The following is a 15,977-nucleotide window of genomic DNA, read 5'->3' as shown; positions in this document are numbered from 1 at the left end:
AGAGGGAAAGATTAATTCTTTTGGACCATGAAATCTGACCTACCTCATTCAGCTCTGGGAAAATCCATGAATTATAAAGAGAGGTGAGGGGCAGGAAACCACCAAAGGCACACCTAAGTATAGCCCAGAGCACGTATGAGGCTAATGACCTTGAAACATAGGTGAGCCTTACTTTGTTTTTTTTTTTTAATTTTTTTATTTATTTATGATAGTCAGAGAGAGAGAGAGAGAGAGAGAGAGAGAGAGAGAGAGAGAGAGGCAGAGACATAGGCAGAGGGAGAAGCAGGCTCCATGCACCGGGAGCCCGATGTAGGATTTGATCCCGGGTCTCCAGGATCACGCCCTAAGCCAAAGGCAGGCGCCAAACTGCTGCGCCACCCAGGGATCCCCCTTACTTTGTTATACTCTAGTTACGCTCCCACAAATTTGCTACATCCAATCCATCAAGTTCTGTTGATTTCACCTGCTGTATCAGTTAACTTTTGCTGCACAAATGCTATGGAGTAAACCACTCAAGTCTCAACTGCTTATTCTCACAAGAATCACTTATGCTCATAACTACATAGGGCAGCTGGAGGTTGGCTGACATAGCTAGGCTCGGCTGGGCTCTTCTGCTGCTCTTGGCTAGGTTGGGCTAATGTAGGCCAGGCTTGGCAAGGAGTGGCTGCATATGACCTGTCTCATTCTCCTCCCCAGACCAGCAAATAAGCATGGACATGCTTCCTCATGGCTACTGCAGAGCACAAGATAGCACGGAAACACATGATGCCTCTTGCTAACACCTGGCACTTCTTCTGTTGACCAAAGCAAGTCCCAAAGCCAAAGCCAAAGTTAGAAGGTAGAGAATGAAGGCCCCACTTGTAAAGAAAGGGCACTCCCAGGGCACAATACAAAGGGGGTTATATCGAGGCGTGAAGAATTATATAGAGAAGCCAACAATACAATCAACTACACTTGCTAAATACTTCTTCAGTTGCCTTCTCCTCACCCACCTCCATGGCCACCACCCAAGCTATTACCCTCTCTAGCTACAGCGACAGTCTGGTCTCCTTTTCCCCATCTATCCTACAGAGTGATCAGAGTGGTTTTCTTTAATGCAAATTTAATTATAGGACTCTCCTACGTTAAACCCTCCCAATATCTTAGGATACAGAATAAATTCCTTCCCCTGGACCCATAAAACCCCACCCATGCCTGTATGTCTAGCTTCATCTCTCGCCAGGCTCCAGCCCATACATCCTCTGCTCCAGCCACAATATCCTTCCCTCTGTCTCTTCCATATACCTTCTTCCCTCACACCCCAGACGCTCTGTGCCCAGAACATTCCACCCTCTCCTCTTCACCTAATTAACCCAACATATTTTTGAGATCTCAGCTCATCTGCTTCTGCCTCTCTGCTCTTCTCAAGTTAAATGTGCCTGGTGTAATCTCTGATAATATCATGAAACTCTCCTTCAGAGCACTGATCACCATTATATACTTAGAGTCCAGCAGCGCCTGGCATACAGCAGGTACTCTACAAATACTTGTTGAATACTGATGAATGATGTTTTTAAAAGCTATGTTACATTTTTAAAATAACAAGTAGCTAAAACTAAAAAAATAAAATAAAATAAAAAGTAGCTAAAACTACATTTTTGGGGCTAAGTTTTATATTAAAGGTATTCAATGGTAAATGTCTCTGGCAATTGCTCTGTAGTGATTCATCCCCCACAACATGTTGCCGATTTTCCATAAATCAGATTGTAATGCATCAGGTCTCTTTAAAGGGTTGTGCGTGACTAACCTGAACAAAGCCACAGGTAGCTCATGCTACACTTCTCCTTTCCCTACTCTCATCCATCATGAGTGAGAGGGGGACACATATAATCCAAAATTAGCAGATGATACAAAACCAGAAGGTAATCTTAAATCTTTCAAAGATCCAACGGAAATTTTTTGACCCTAGATTTCTATGTCTAGATAAACCTTCAAGCCAGTGTGAGAGCCAGATAAATTGTTGACATGTCAAGAATGAGAAGAAAAAAAAAACTATTGCTCAAGTGCTGGGTGACCATATAATTTATCATCCAAGCCAAGATCTTTTGAGAATTAAAAGCAATCTATCAATATTTATGTCAGGACATGTGAATAAGCCAAGACATTCCTTTGACCTCCCTACAAAAGAATACTGAGGATAAACCTCAGGAAAATGAATATCAGCCCCCCCAAAAAAAGAGGCCAAAAAAATAGAAGCACTAACCCAGGAGTAGAATAAATAGTAAAGTGACGACAGGAAGGCAGACCTAGAAAGAAATCGGTACAAATTAGAACATCCAATAATACAACTAAGAAGCTATAATATCTTAGTACAATGGTGAAGAAACAGATGTTTCTTCTGTCTAGGAGGAAGATAAAACAATTAGAAACTTGAGAAAAAAACAAAAAAAACCCTGCACGAGAAAGTCACAGCCCAAACTAATGTGGCGGGATCTTCAGCAACTGTCAGAGCATAAAATAACCCACCTGGGGCAGCCCAGGTGGCTCAGCGGTTTAGCACGGCCTTTTGCCCAGGGCGTGATCCTGGAGACCGAGTATCGAGACCTGCGTCGGGCTCCCTGCATGGAGCCTGCTTCTCCCTCTGCCTGTGTGTTTGCCTCTCTCTCTCTCTCTCTCTCTCTCTCTCTCTCTGTGTGTGTGTGCGCGCGTGTGTCTCATCAATAAATAAATAAAATCTTAAAAAAAATAACCCACCTGATCTTAAAGCTCAGGACATCACACAGGTTTACTCATGAGGATTGTCAACCATGCTATGGGATTTTGTCGTAGATACTAAAGCAATAGTCTCAGCATTTTATTGGTGGTTTTCTTTCACTGTGGTCTAGATCACATCTCAGGCATTTCTTAAGTATCCCACATTGTTCTCTGTTCTCTAATATTTTCCCAGTATGTGTTTCTCACATACAAGACTATATGCTTTTTGGGTGTCTAGTCTACATCACTAGACATTATAGCAGATGCTTCCTAAATACTTCATATTATCTGAAAGGAATAAGGCTGAGCAATCAATACAGGTCAAGTCCTGGAACAAATGTTTTTTTAAACATCCAAATTACACTCCCATCTGAGAATTTTATTATATCAGATGTGACTTGCAATAAATTGTACATCGTGCCTGGAATAGGAAGTCTGAGGTTTTTAACATCATGGTATGTGTGCTAATGGAAGCATTTCACTTGTACTGGGAGAAGGCAAAACAAGGTGGTCGCTGGACATGGTCTCAAATCTGTTGTGGAAGGACCTCTAGCTGCTTAATAAAGGAAAGGTAAGGTGAACAAACATCTTGAATCCATATCGCCCCTGTTCACATTGTTTTGAGAAGCGTTCTTTTTAAAATGCTTCCAGGTGCCTTATGTCATTATTTTAACAGTGACATAAAGGGAACAAAGAGGATTGTCCCCATTTCACATGTAAAGAAATGATTGACCTAATATCACATCTAGTTCAGGCTGAGATGGGCCTGCATCAATTTATGCAACTGTTCCGTTTTATAAAGAAACTGAATCCTGGAAAATTCAGTAACTTAATTAGCATCACACTACACAAAGAAATGAATAAATGAATGAGTGAATGAATGAATGCATGCATAGCCACTTGGGTAAGACCAAATTTATGCATGCTTGAAAGAAGCATTTTCCAGTACTTTTATCATTCTAGACTCTCTCCTTACTAATGCACCCATTTAAAGACCTTTTGAGGATGCCTGGGTGGTTCAGCAATTGAGCGCCTGCCTTTGGCCCAGGGCACGGTCCTGGAGTCCCAGGATCAAGTCCTACATCAGGCTCCCAGCATGGAGCCTGCTTCTCCCTCTGCCTATATCTCTGCCTCTGTGTGTGTGTGTGTGTGTGTCATGAATAAATAAATAAGATCTTTAAAAAAATAAACAAACTCTTATAGACATATACTGAAGAGTCTTCATTCCCTTACACCTAAGAAATGGTGACCTGCTGTAGGCAGTTAGTGTACATCAGGAACTCAAATTTAGGAGTCTCAGCTCCCAGACCAATATTTTTTCCAAAGTATTACGATGCCCCTCACTAATGAGATCTTATAAAGGAGCATACCGATGGCAAGCTCAGCTGCTCTCTGCCCAACTCCTTACGAAGTTCAAGAAAAAGAGAAATTGCACCCATTCCCAGGCAGGAAGTCATCTGCCAACAGGTAGAGGTCAGAATTTTAGGGAGCCTCTGTGTATTGTGAAAACCACCACGCACAGGCCCTGGAGTGAGGTGAGGCTCCTTAGCCTTGAGAAATGACAAGGAACACTAATTTGGAGGTGTTGTCCCCTCCTCAAAGCCCAGCACCTTGTTCCTGCACTCAGTATAACCCCAGAGTGGGCTCCTTTCTTCTGGAAGGGCCAAGTCAAAAGGAGGACCCTCTCAGAAGTAGGATCATTGACTTCATATCCCTCCTTACACCTAGTATGTACCATTGGAGAGCCCTGCGCAGACTTTTAAAAGAGGCTGAGGGAAATTCCTGGCTTGGTGTGATGGTTAATTTTTGTGTCAATTTGACTGAGCAGTGGGGTACCCAGATATTTGGCCAAACACTACTCTGGGTGTATCTGTGAGGGTGTTTGTAGATGAGATTAATACTTGAATCAGTAGACTGAGTAAAGCCCATTGCCCTCCCAATGTGAGTGCCCTCATCCAAGCCATGAAGCACTAATTAGAACAAAAAGGCTGAGTGAGAAATAATTCTTTCTCTCTGCTTGACTATCTTCAAGCTGGGACACTGGTCTTCTCCTGTCCTCAGACTCAGACTCAGACTGGAAGTACAACATCAACTCTCCTGGGTCTCCAGCTTCCTGACTATAGATTTAGGACTTCTTAGCCTCCATTACAGTGTCTGCCAATTCCTTATAGTAACTTATTTTATGGAGATTGATACAGATATAAATATAGATATAGATGATATAGATATAGATAGATATAGATCTCCTATTGCTTCTCTTTCTCTAGAGAGCCCACAATAACACACTTGGAAATAACCAAGGTATCTCAATTTGCATTCCTCCAGAAACACACCCTGAAACAAAGACTTGAATTCAAGTCGTTTATTTGAGAGGTGATCCCAAGAAATATTGTTATGGGAAGGGGGACATAAGAGAGGGATGGGAAGGCAGTTGATAAAGCAAGCAAGTTACCACAGTAGGCAAGTGGGGCTTAATCCCAATGACTCTGGGAGACAGTGTGGAAAACAAGTCTCAGATTTACCCTACCCCAAAGGATAAGGGAGCTGGGGTATTTATCCACCAACTTCCACTGATCATTGATAAGTAGCTGCTCCCTATTCCTTGATGGGAATTAATTCTCTGACACTTCCTAGCCTGGACCTTGGGTGATTAAAGTGAGTTCCAGTGGGCAAACAACCCCTGGTGCTGATGGTTAGAGGTCAGGCCAGCAAGCAGAGTGCCAAGGGGATATGTGCAAGGGAACCAACAGATCTGCTACAAATGGGTAGACACTCAACCTACACCATTTTCTATCTAGACAAATAATGAGAATATTCTTAACCAACATAATAACCTAGCATGCTCGACCCTTTATAGGCATTGTCTCTAAGATCATCAACAACCCAAGTTCACTAGTATCCCAATTTTCAGCCAGTGGAACTGAGGCTCAGAGATCTGTTCAAAGTCACCGTTGCTTGGGTACTTTCTCATAACCCAGAAGACATTTAAAAGTTTGGAGAAATCTTCCAGTCAAAAGTTTGCTTTCAAGTATGAGTAACAGTGACAGCAACACAGTGACACAAGCAACTCTTTTGCCTCTAAAAATAGCTTCCTCTACCTACCACCATCCTGGAAAACAAATGTCTCTGCATCTCCAGTTTTATGGTCTTGAAAGTCTGATTGTAACAAGTTCCTCCACTACATGTAATCACATTCAGATATGGCAGCTTGAGCTACTTTTCTATCCCTGAAAAAAATGTTCGACTCAGTAATTGTTCTCCATCTCCCACTGAGAACAGATTTTAAAAAGAAAAAGTTCATTTCTGATGCCGCAGTGTAATGTTTAACCTGACTCTTACCATCTGGAAGAGAAATTGCCTACCTTACCATAGACACCAGAAAGACTAAAGCACTGAATTGGGCATGTGGAATCGGAGCACTGGTGAGAGAGAGCAGAGATGTCCAGGGTAGGGCCCAGGCCTGGGGAGGCAACAAGAAGAGGCCTTCCTACACCTTCAAGACACTCATTCTTTACCCAGGCAGCTTTAGGCATTTAAGAAAGTATTTATTCCATTCAACTCATTAGGCTTCTATTGACTGACCATCAGGCACAGGAAGTGAAAGGGTGCAGAGGGAGGAAATGCAAAGGAGACAGGGGAACCAAGCCTGAGCATCGCTTCCTGCTGAATTCACTTCTAGAGTACTAATTGGGTCATTAATGGGTGGCATGGACTGCAGAATGGACATATTTGGACAAAACACCCATTTCTTTTTCTCTGTAGAAAGTGGCTGAATGAGCAACCCCCCCAGGACTGAGCAGCCCTATTGCCAATCAATACGTATCTATGGGTCACCAAACAACCCCTCACACAATGCACCTGCAGGTGCTGCTCTCTTCTTCTTTCCTTTGGAACAATTCCTTGCACAGCATTTTTTTTTTTTATTATTTCATTCTATTTATGTTCACTTCTTTCCCAGGGCAACACTCCCTCTAGTGTCTGTGTAGGGATCTCAGGTTCCATTCTTGGTACACAGGATGCAGGCAACAAGGGAATACAAGCCAGTATCTTGATGAGTACAAATCACTACAAAATAACTAATGGGTTTGGTCAGTGTGATATTTCCAGGAAAGAGGCTGCAGATATTCTGCAGAGAGTTCTAGTCATGGATATTTCCATTTGACACCAGGCACGAACCAGAGAGAGCTAGGAGATCAAGAGGAGGAGCAAAGCTGGAATGTCAAGGTTCATCCTATGGTTTCCGTGTACATAAGTCTTTGGCCCTACAGGCTCTATTTGCCAACCAGCCCCAGCAGCCCACTGTTTTCCTAGTTTCCTGAAGCCACCTGATTCGCTCACTTGCTTCAGGAAGTCTTCCGAAGTTAGCTATAAAGTATAATTATGGATGTCCAAGCCAAGTGAAGCTACTCTTCAACTTTCTGGGTACCTTCCTTAACCCTTCAATGAAGTCCCCCCAAAATATCCAACATATAAGCTGTTAATGAACGTAATCTTTCACTTTGTTCTATTTGATTCTAACCACTTCTATTACAAATTCTGAATATGAATCTCAAAGACTCCAGTCATTTGCTTCTCTATTGCTTCCACTATCACAACACAGATGAGAAACATCACAGAGACTACCTGGCCATGATCAAGAGGTGCCTGAAGTGAGCATCTCCCAGAGAGTTCTGGCCAAGGCTTTGTGATCGGCTCACTGGAAAACCTAGAGCAAGTACCTCCTTCCTCTGCTTCAATGTTTCCATCTGAAAATGAAAGGAAAGCCCTTTCCAAAATAAAAATAATGACTTAAGTAAGATACCTGGAGGGATACCACAGGCCCAGTACTTCTTTTAAGCACTTTGCTACGTACACGATCTCATTTAATCCTGCCAATAGTCTGTGTGAAAGGTACTATTATTACTGCTCTTTTTGTAGATGAACAAACAGTGAAGAAAGAATAACAACTTACCCAATGTCACACAGCTATTAAGAGACAAAGGCAGGATTTGAATCCAGGCACCTGGTTCCAGAACCCATGCTCCAATTTATTTTATAGAGCTGTTCTCAATAAGTTCTGAGAAAGATTGCATTGGTGATTAATACAATCCATAAGTATCAATTCAGACCCAGACCAAATAATCCCACAATCTACAACCTAACAGGATCCTTGATTGCCCTATCTAGCTCTATTTCCAGTTTTCCCCCTAAACTAGGTTCTCATCCAGTGTGTGCGAAGTACCAGGCCCCTACGTAGCAGCAGGCAGATTTACTGGCCAGCAGTCCTGTATGACTAGCCCCACAGTACTCCAGGTCCCTCTCATCCCAAACCCAGTGGGGATGGTCTCCTTTGCTCCCCAGCAAGGAGTTGATAACAGAAAGCTATTTGTGCAATCCTAAAGTTCTTAGACTCCATTATTTTTTTTCAAATTTACTGCAGCACATTTATTAGCGTACTATAAAGAAAAGCATTTCCATAAATGATTAAACCCCAACTACACTGATCAAAATAAATGAGCAAAATGTGCCTGGTGATGCAACCAGGCTTTATTCACTCACGAACTCAAATAACGAGGTGACTCACAAGAGGCCCCCATTAACAACAGTTAGTAAGATACAGATTGTCCAACATTGAGGAGCTTGATATTTATGGCGTGCAGCCACCTCAATGGGTGGGCATGTGGATATAGAACCCGGCCAGGGGACCCGAGGGAGGAACCTAATCCTAAGCCTCTCTGGTTAGCTTTGTGTGTATAGTCAACTTCAGACTCGGTCTATCCTACCTATAAAATGGGCAGCATCCTACTCCCTCCCCCCAAGGGAAAACACATAAATCCTCTTGGAAGAAAACTGGTCTGTCAACCCCAGGGGAAAGGAGACACTCGGAAGTGAGTAAGGGATGGCTATACAGAGAAAAGGAAGAGCAGAGTCCAGAGCATAGGATGCCATGATTCTGTCTGAGTCCCACACCCCTCATCTCTATGCTGAGTGATTTGCTGAAGACAATTAACCACGTGCACTTCCAACCTTGACATTCTGAGTCTCAATGCCACAGTGTCTCCCCCAGTGGGCCTCTCTCCTCTGAACTCATGGCCAGAAATGACTGCTTGACAATTAACCACATATCACCCCATGGCTTCTATCTTGGTATCATGTGTTATTTACCTTTACTGTTAGCAGTCTCACATCCAAAACATACTGGAAGGCCCTTGAGGCAAATGCTGTCTTATCCTTGTTTCTCTCTCCCTCCATCACACCCCGACTGACCCCGCAGTGCCCAGAACATGGCCACACACGTAAGAAACACTCAGCAAATGGTTGAATACCTTCTGTAAATCTATATGATCTCTGAAGTCTAAGAGGAAGAAGCCAGGATTATTGCCAGGTCCCTATTTCTCTCTTCTTACTAAGTGGCATAGGGATGCCTCCAAATCTTGAACTAAAATTCATATATGAAATAATCAACCAAGTATATAAACGCAGTGCTACTAAGACACAGTGTTAGCCTGTCCTCCCCACACAGCTAAGGCACTGTCTAGTTCCCCAGAGTCAGTTCAGTGAGGGAATACTGACCTATGTGACAAGTGCTGTGCCACGTGCCCCAAGGAGAAGGGCAAATCTCACACTGAGGGGTGGGGGAGGTGCCGTGGTAATTATTTCATACCTCATCCCTCACCTTGAAAACACAATATGATATAAGATTAAAATAAACAGGTACTGAACTAAATCATGATCAAATGTGTGGTACAGTCTTTAAATTCTACAGGCAATTAGGAAAAAGGGAAATAAATGCTTTTAAGGAAAGCTCTATAGAGAACTGCATTTGGATCTTGAGCAGAGCTATGAATAACAGGTGCATCTCAGTAGAGGAAGAAGTATATTCTAAGCAGAGAAGACCTCAAGGGCAAAGGCTGAGTCGAGAAGGGACTTGGGACAATGAAGGGGCTCCCTTGGCTAGAGGGAAGGAATGCACCAGGGAATAGTTGAACAGAGAGGTGGAGAAGTAGACCCAGGACACACAAAGTGAAGGGGCCTGAATGCCAAGCTAAATGACTCTGGATTTGAATCCAAGGTGAAGGCACTCGAGCTAGAAGGTAGACATACTCACTGAAATATGCCTGATTATGATAACTGTCAAGTTAGGAAGAACCCAAGAAAGAAATCACTGACACCTCAAGGGACAAGGACTTCTAATTCTTTTGTAGCTTCTGCTCTAGAAGACTTGAGACTCACTCTTCACCTCCTTGGTGGAACGTGGCTGAGTCCCTCCTGCTTGTGAGGTAGAGCTCTCTCATCTTCACTCACTGCCAGCAAAACCAGAGCACCATCCAGACCCTTCTCTCGGTCACCCCCCTGACACAAGGGGGTGAGTATGGCCAGCCAGCTTCCATTTACCCCCTCCCCACCATGACGGTTCCACTGAAGCCCACTGATGCTCACACTCCCTATTTTCCACCTTCAACTCCATTAAGACCTCTTTTCTCCCAAACTTGAAAAATTATCCTTCGACATTTTCCCTCTGTAAGGAAAAGTGTCTCAAGCCTGTCAAGAGGCCAAAGCAAGCAGAAAATGAACAAATGAGCCAAACCACCAGGCCTCAGGTGTACCCAGCCTTGGATGAACCCCTGGTGCACCTTCCTATCTTAGCAGGTCTGGCTTTCTCACACCTCTCTGCTCCTTGCAGGATGATCCAGGGCCCATCTACCATCCAGTTCCAAAGTTCCCCAGTGACAGTAACAGATTTACACAGCCCAAGGGAAAAGCAGTGCTCCCCTCAGCCCCCTGAGCCTTCTTGGCTCTGGAGCCACAAACCCTCCTCTCTTTAAATCCAAGACAACTGGGGAAGCCACTCCCCAGTACTCCTTTGCCAACTATGAAGCAAGTTCCAACCACTGCATTTCTGCAATCATTAAATCAGGCCTCACAATTAAGGAGTTTGCAAATTCTGCTCACCTTGGAAATCACTGCAGGGTCTGAGAAGCAAATCACACCCTGTAACCCAGCCATCAGAGGAAACGCAGAGCAGACAAATAGAGACAAATAGCCTTATGTCCAGCCCCCTCCTCTCCCCAGCCCACCCCAACCCCAGATGACAGTGACCAGGAGCAATTAGTGCTGTTATGTCCCGCTGCATTTCCCAGCTCCATCTCAAAGGATAGGCTCCCCTTGTAATATTAATTAAAAACCAGATTCTTTTTGGCAAACCCCTGAAGAACGGCTTATGTGGCAGGCTTCTTTATTAAGCTTCTGAGAAGGCAAAACGCATTAAGATATTGTGACACGAGGATTGTGAGCAGGGACGATGAAGGCAAGACAATCCAGCCAAAAGCTATTTGAAAAATCTGTCTGAGAGCTACAATTAGCTGCTCCAGTGAGTGAAATACAATTAATCTGATCAAAGCTGTCACTATTTTGCACATTAGGAGTAAATATTTTAGAACACAGTCCAGCTGAATTAGTTAAAGGTATGAAATTCCTCCTGGGAGCTTCTGTGTGTTCCACCTCCTAGCATGCTAGGGAAGGGTGATGTGGAGGGGACCTGGAATTATCAGCATTCCCTGCTTCTCTTCACCAAGGTGCATTGTTGGGCACATTAATTGAAAACTATCTGGCAAGTCATTCCAACCAGACACACACTGCAGGGGTAGCAGCCTGCAAATCGCTCTCCACTGCCAGTGAGCTGCTGGAAAGGGACAGGGGTCATCCAAGGGAGAATGCAGCATTCTCAAATCAGCACCAGGAAGGGGGATCCCCCCACACAAGAGTTACTCCAAGGAGGAGGGGGCATAGAGAAGTAGACCATAGCCTTCAAAACTTTTCAGTCTCCAGAGCCATCTGCCAATTCATTGAGCAAGCAGAAGGCATCTTCCTTCATTTAAAGGGGAAGGGCAGAATGATGTGTTTTACTGTTCCCCCCCCCCAAGCCCTGGGGATGGAGCTCCCACCGGGTGTTTGTGAAACACTCTCTTACCCATTAATCACCAGGAATCCAGCTAGAGATTGCCAGAGAGAGGGTGGCAAGTGCCCTTCCAGCATAGAGGCTCCAAGCCCAAGTCCACTCACCCCTCACCCAGAACACCTGGCAGGATAGTAAAGGCCAGAGAGAGACCCTGGGCACACCTGGACAAATGGAGTGGGGCATGCCCAGCTCTGCATGCCTGGCTGCAAACTGTAGGAGTGGAGTTTGATTTCAGTTATACGGGGTGACTGAAAACCTCCCCAAGGGGAATTCATGTCAAGTAATGAGGTCCACCAAAGGCACTTGGAAAGAGACCAGGCAACCCCAATGTGTTCACAATTAAAGTGTTGGCCTTCCCAGAAAAGGACACGTTTGGAAGTCAGAAGGTGGAACTCTCTTTTCATGCTGGAAGAGCCTGGTGCTAGGACATCTCCCTTCACTTTGAAACCAATGATGAGGGAAGCTTCCAGAAAGTTTGCATCCCCTGGCTTTTATTTACAGCATCTTCTTTTGCTATCTTTAGGAGAGGGGGAGGGGAGAACAAAGCTAACCTGGAAATGTTGCAGGAACTGGTTTCCCCTGTTTCTCTCCTGGGGGGTTCCTTAAAGTCTCTCAGACACAGAGCCACATGACCATGTATCCCCCTCATCTCTCAGAGCAGCACAGACCTGATCCTCAATGAAACCTTTCCCGCTGATACTGCCTACACAGTAGGGTGGGAAGAGGCAGGTCCAGCCCAGGTGCTGAACAGGCAGTCCCTCTCCACCAGAAAGAAAGGACAGGATGGGGTCCCTGCACGGACCTGTGTTGCCTTGTCCTCTGCTTGAACAATTAAGACTGGCCAAGAACACAACCAATAAGCATCCTGAGGGCTGTTCGTGGATTGTCCAGATCTCACTGCTGTCACTAAGGGCTTCAAGACCCACTGGTCAACTCCCCCAGGCAGTTCTGCCCCTCTTTCAACTTCCAGCCATTTCCCCAGGGGGCCTAGGGCTAGATTTGCCCCCTCCCTTCCTCTACTGCACATCCACATTGAAGATGGGCAGAGAAGGCCATGCACCTAGAACTATTATTTGCAAAAAGCATTCTCTCCAAGTCCCATCCGTAAGTCAACAACAACAACAACAACAACAACAAAAATGGTCCTTAAAATAAAGGCACAGACATAAGAAAACTCTTTAGGCAGAGTGAATTTATAGTGTCCAAAACTGACCGTAATAAAGTCATACATATGTGAGGACAGCACCTCCTCCTCCTAGGGACACATTTACTTCCACATATCCTCTTCATCCTCTTCACCCAGTATGAACATGAACAAAAACACACATACGCACACACAACAACTCCTCATTATCAAACTAAAATGAAGTTGAGAGTCACACCAGCTGCTGTCAGAGAATTACCTCTCCCCCTCTCCCTCTCTCCTCTGGGGACTTTAGAGTCTTCCGACACCCACCCCTACCAAGGCACCCGATGCCCACCCCCCACATCCCCCCATTGCCCAGGAGTTGTTCACTCCGAAGCGATGGAGGTCTTCACTGGAGGCAGATGAAGCCAGCCACCGCGCCGCCGGGGAGCCAGACCGCACAAATCCTCCCAGCTCAGCATCTGTACCTGGGCTGGGCTGCGTGCTCTGTGTTGGGTGACATGAAGAACCAGGAAATCTGTGCTGCACTCTACGGACTCCTGGCTTTCCTGTCATTCACTCCTCACCCCTGTGACACCCCCGGGGGCCCCTTTAAAATAAGGCCAGAATTTCCCAGGGAAGTCTCTAATGCCAGTCATGGAGAGACACAGGGGGAGGGGCAGTGCTTTCCGATCAAATGAGTTCCCCGAAGCTGCCCATACAGACATCCATCGTCCTCCAGACTCTGCCCCAGCGCCGGGCTCCGATGTGATCCGGGGAGCCAGAGAAGCGGAAAGGAAATTTGCACGCCTGGCTGAAAGTGGGGGCCGTGGACGCGGGGGCGTGGGGTAGACCGCGGGAGGCCGCACCCCCACCACCTCCGCGGGTGACCGCCTTCCCGCGGTTTCTCGGCGTGGCCGCGCCGCGCTGCGCCCCGGAGGGCGGCGGGGATGGGGGCGCCTGGCGGAGCAAGCTCCCCGGGCTGCAGCGGCCGCCCCGGCCGCCCGCCGCTGCTGCTGCGAGCCCGACGCGCGGCCGCCAGCGCCGGGGCCGGGGCCGGGCCGGGGCCGCGGCCGGGGCCGCGGCCGGGGCCGCGGGAGGGGACTCAAGGGCGCCACCTGTCGGCACAGCGGCTCCCAGGGAAACCGGCCGCGGAGAGAAAGGGGTGGAGAGGTGCGCCCCGAGCACCGGGACCCAGCTCCGCTCCGCGGGCCCGGTGTGAGGCGGGGCGCAGCGGCCGAGGCGAGTTCTTCTGCTCCGAGACTTAGGTGCGCTCGTGCATGCGTAAGGGTGAGCGGTGCGGAAGGGGTGCGGAGTCTCATTTCACGCTTTAAACTTTTGTTTTTACTGCCTCTCCTCTAGCTTTCCAGGCAGCTGCCGGGGCTTTGAAAGGGGGCTCCGTCACGCGCAGGCCGGGGCTTGGCACACGAGGCGCAGCCGCCCGCGGGCCGGGAGGGAGCGCGCCTGGGCAGAGAACAGCGGCCCGAAGGTCGGCGGGGCTCCGGGAGCCCGAGTGGCCTCCAGCTACCGGGTCCCCTTTAGTGTGGCTGGAGGGGAGAAGAGGTGGGGGCGCGGCGGTCGGAGGATGCGTGCGTCTGCCCAGCAGGTCCTTCGCCAATTCAGGCCGCGCGCGCGTCCTCGCCCACGAATTCAAGCGCCCGACGGGAAAACGGGCTCCCCGGGCCGAGGACGGGGAGAGGGACCACAGATCCGGCTCCCGCGCGTCTTTAAGACTCTTCCCCGCCCCCCACGCCCGCCGCTCCGGGTGGCCCCAAACCTAGGGTCTCCAGCAAACACACGTACGCAGCATCTTCCAACAAACTCCGCTAACCTGTTGGGGGCGTGGGGAAAGCCGGAGAGACCTGTTCTCTCCACAAGTCAGGGCGCCCCCGCCTCCGCCCCGACCCTCGAGCAACTCTGTGTCCCCGGTCCCCGCCCCCGTCCGCGGACAGATCCGCCGGGCCGTACTCACGCTGCTGTTGTGTCCCGACCAGTGCACCATGGCTTGATTGTGGGCCGAGTCCCCGGTCAGCGCGAACGAGGTGCTGGGCAGCCGCAGCTCTTCGGCCGCCGCCCCCCCGGCCCGCGGCGCCTTCGCCTCCTCCCGGAGACCCCTGGCCAGAGGGCGGCTTCCTGGGGCACCTTCGGCCAGGGCGGGGGCCCGGGCGTCCCCGCGTTCCAGGGCGCTGGGGGGCTGCGCCCGGCGACTCCTCCTCGCGCCGCCAGCCTTGCCCGGAGCCGGGATGCCTGGTCCCCACGGCGCGCCTGCCGGCCACGGCGCCCCGGCTCCTCCCTGCCTCCTTCCAGCGCTGCCGCCGCCGCCGCCGCCGCCGCCGCCGCCCGGCTGGGGCAGCGGCTCTGGCCCGGGCCGGCGCCCCAGCGCGGCGCCTCCCCGCGCGGTCGCCAGCTCCGCCGGCCACTGGCTCACCACCGCCCGCGGGAGGAGAGGAAGCAGTGCCGGCGGCCGCGAAGCCGGGGCGGCCGGGCGCCCAGGACCGCCCGTCGCTCCCCAAGTGATCTCGGCGCCGGCCAGGACCCACGTCGACAGGAGCAGGAGCCCCGTCCGGGCGAGGGGCGCCCCGGGCCAGCCTGCGGGGCGCTCGGTGCGCGCCGCCTCCATCCCGCTGCGGCTGCCGCGGCTCGGGCTGCCGGGAGTGTGGCGCCCGGCGAGGTGCGGGTCCGGCGCGGGGGGTGTGCGCGCGCCGGCGAGCCAGCGAGCGAGTCCGTGTCGGGGGGAGTGGGGAGGGGGCGGCCGGGAAGGAGGGGGCCCGGGCTGGCGCGCTCGCGGGCCCTCTCCCCTCTTCCCTCCTCGCTCTCGGTCGCCCGCTCTCTCGTCCAAAGGGGGATTCCAAAACCCAAGGAAAATTAATAAATGCCCCCTCGATGCTTTTCCCCCCGTAAGATAAGATTCCCCCCAAAATCTTCCTCACGGAGCTCCTCCGGAAATTTTGTTAAAAGGATCGTTCAAAGGTAATGAGAAGAAGAAAAAAAAAATCCTCTTTTAAAAGATGAAAATCAAGCCGGATCCAGGAGGAGGGGCTGGCGACGGACCCGAATCCAGAGTCTCTGCGAAATCCAGCCTCCAACCTGCTCCCGCCGAAGAGTTGGGAGCCGCTTCTGGCCGCGTTTGGGGGGGGCGCGGGGGTTACTCTTCGGGGCTGTTGTGGGGAACGGGAGGCG

General features: G+C 49.1%; 1 protein-coding gene across 1 annotated transcript in view; it reads right to left on the bottom strand.

The window, feature by feature from the left end:
• The window catches only part of SORCS3 (sortilin related VPS10 domain containing receptor 3), a 584,039-nt gene extending 568,307 nt beyond the window's left edge, over positions 1 to 15,732 (bottom strand). Inside the window, exon 1 of the mRNA XM_055299867.1 lies at positions 14,770 to 15,732. Within this exon, the coding sequence (XP_055155842.1) occupies positions 14,770 to 15,417 (648 nt within the window). The 5' untranslated portion in view covers positions 15,418 to 15,732. The remainder of the gene's footprint in view (positions 1 to 14,769) is intronic.
• Between the last annotated feature and the right edge of the window lie 245 nt (positions 15,733 to 15,977).

This window comes from Nyctereutes procyonoides, unplaced genomic scaffold, assembly GCF_905146905.1.
Source record: "Nyctereutes procyonoides isolate TBG_1078 unplaced genomic scaffold, NYPRO_anot_genome, whole genome shotgun sequence".
Taxonomy (NCBI): Eukaryota; Metazoa; Chordata; class Mammalia; order Carnivora; family Canidae; genus Nyctereutes; species Nyctereutes procyonoides.
This window is presented reverse-complemented; position numbering and strand designations above follow the sequence as displayed.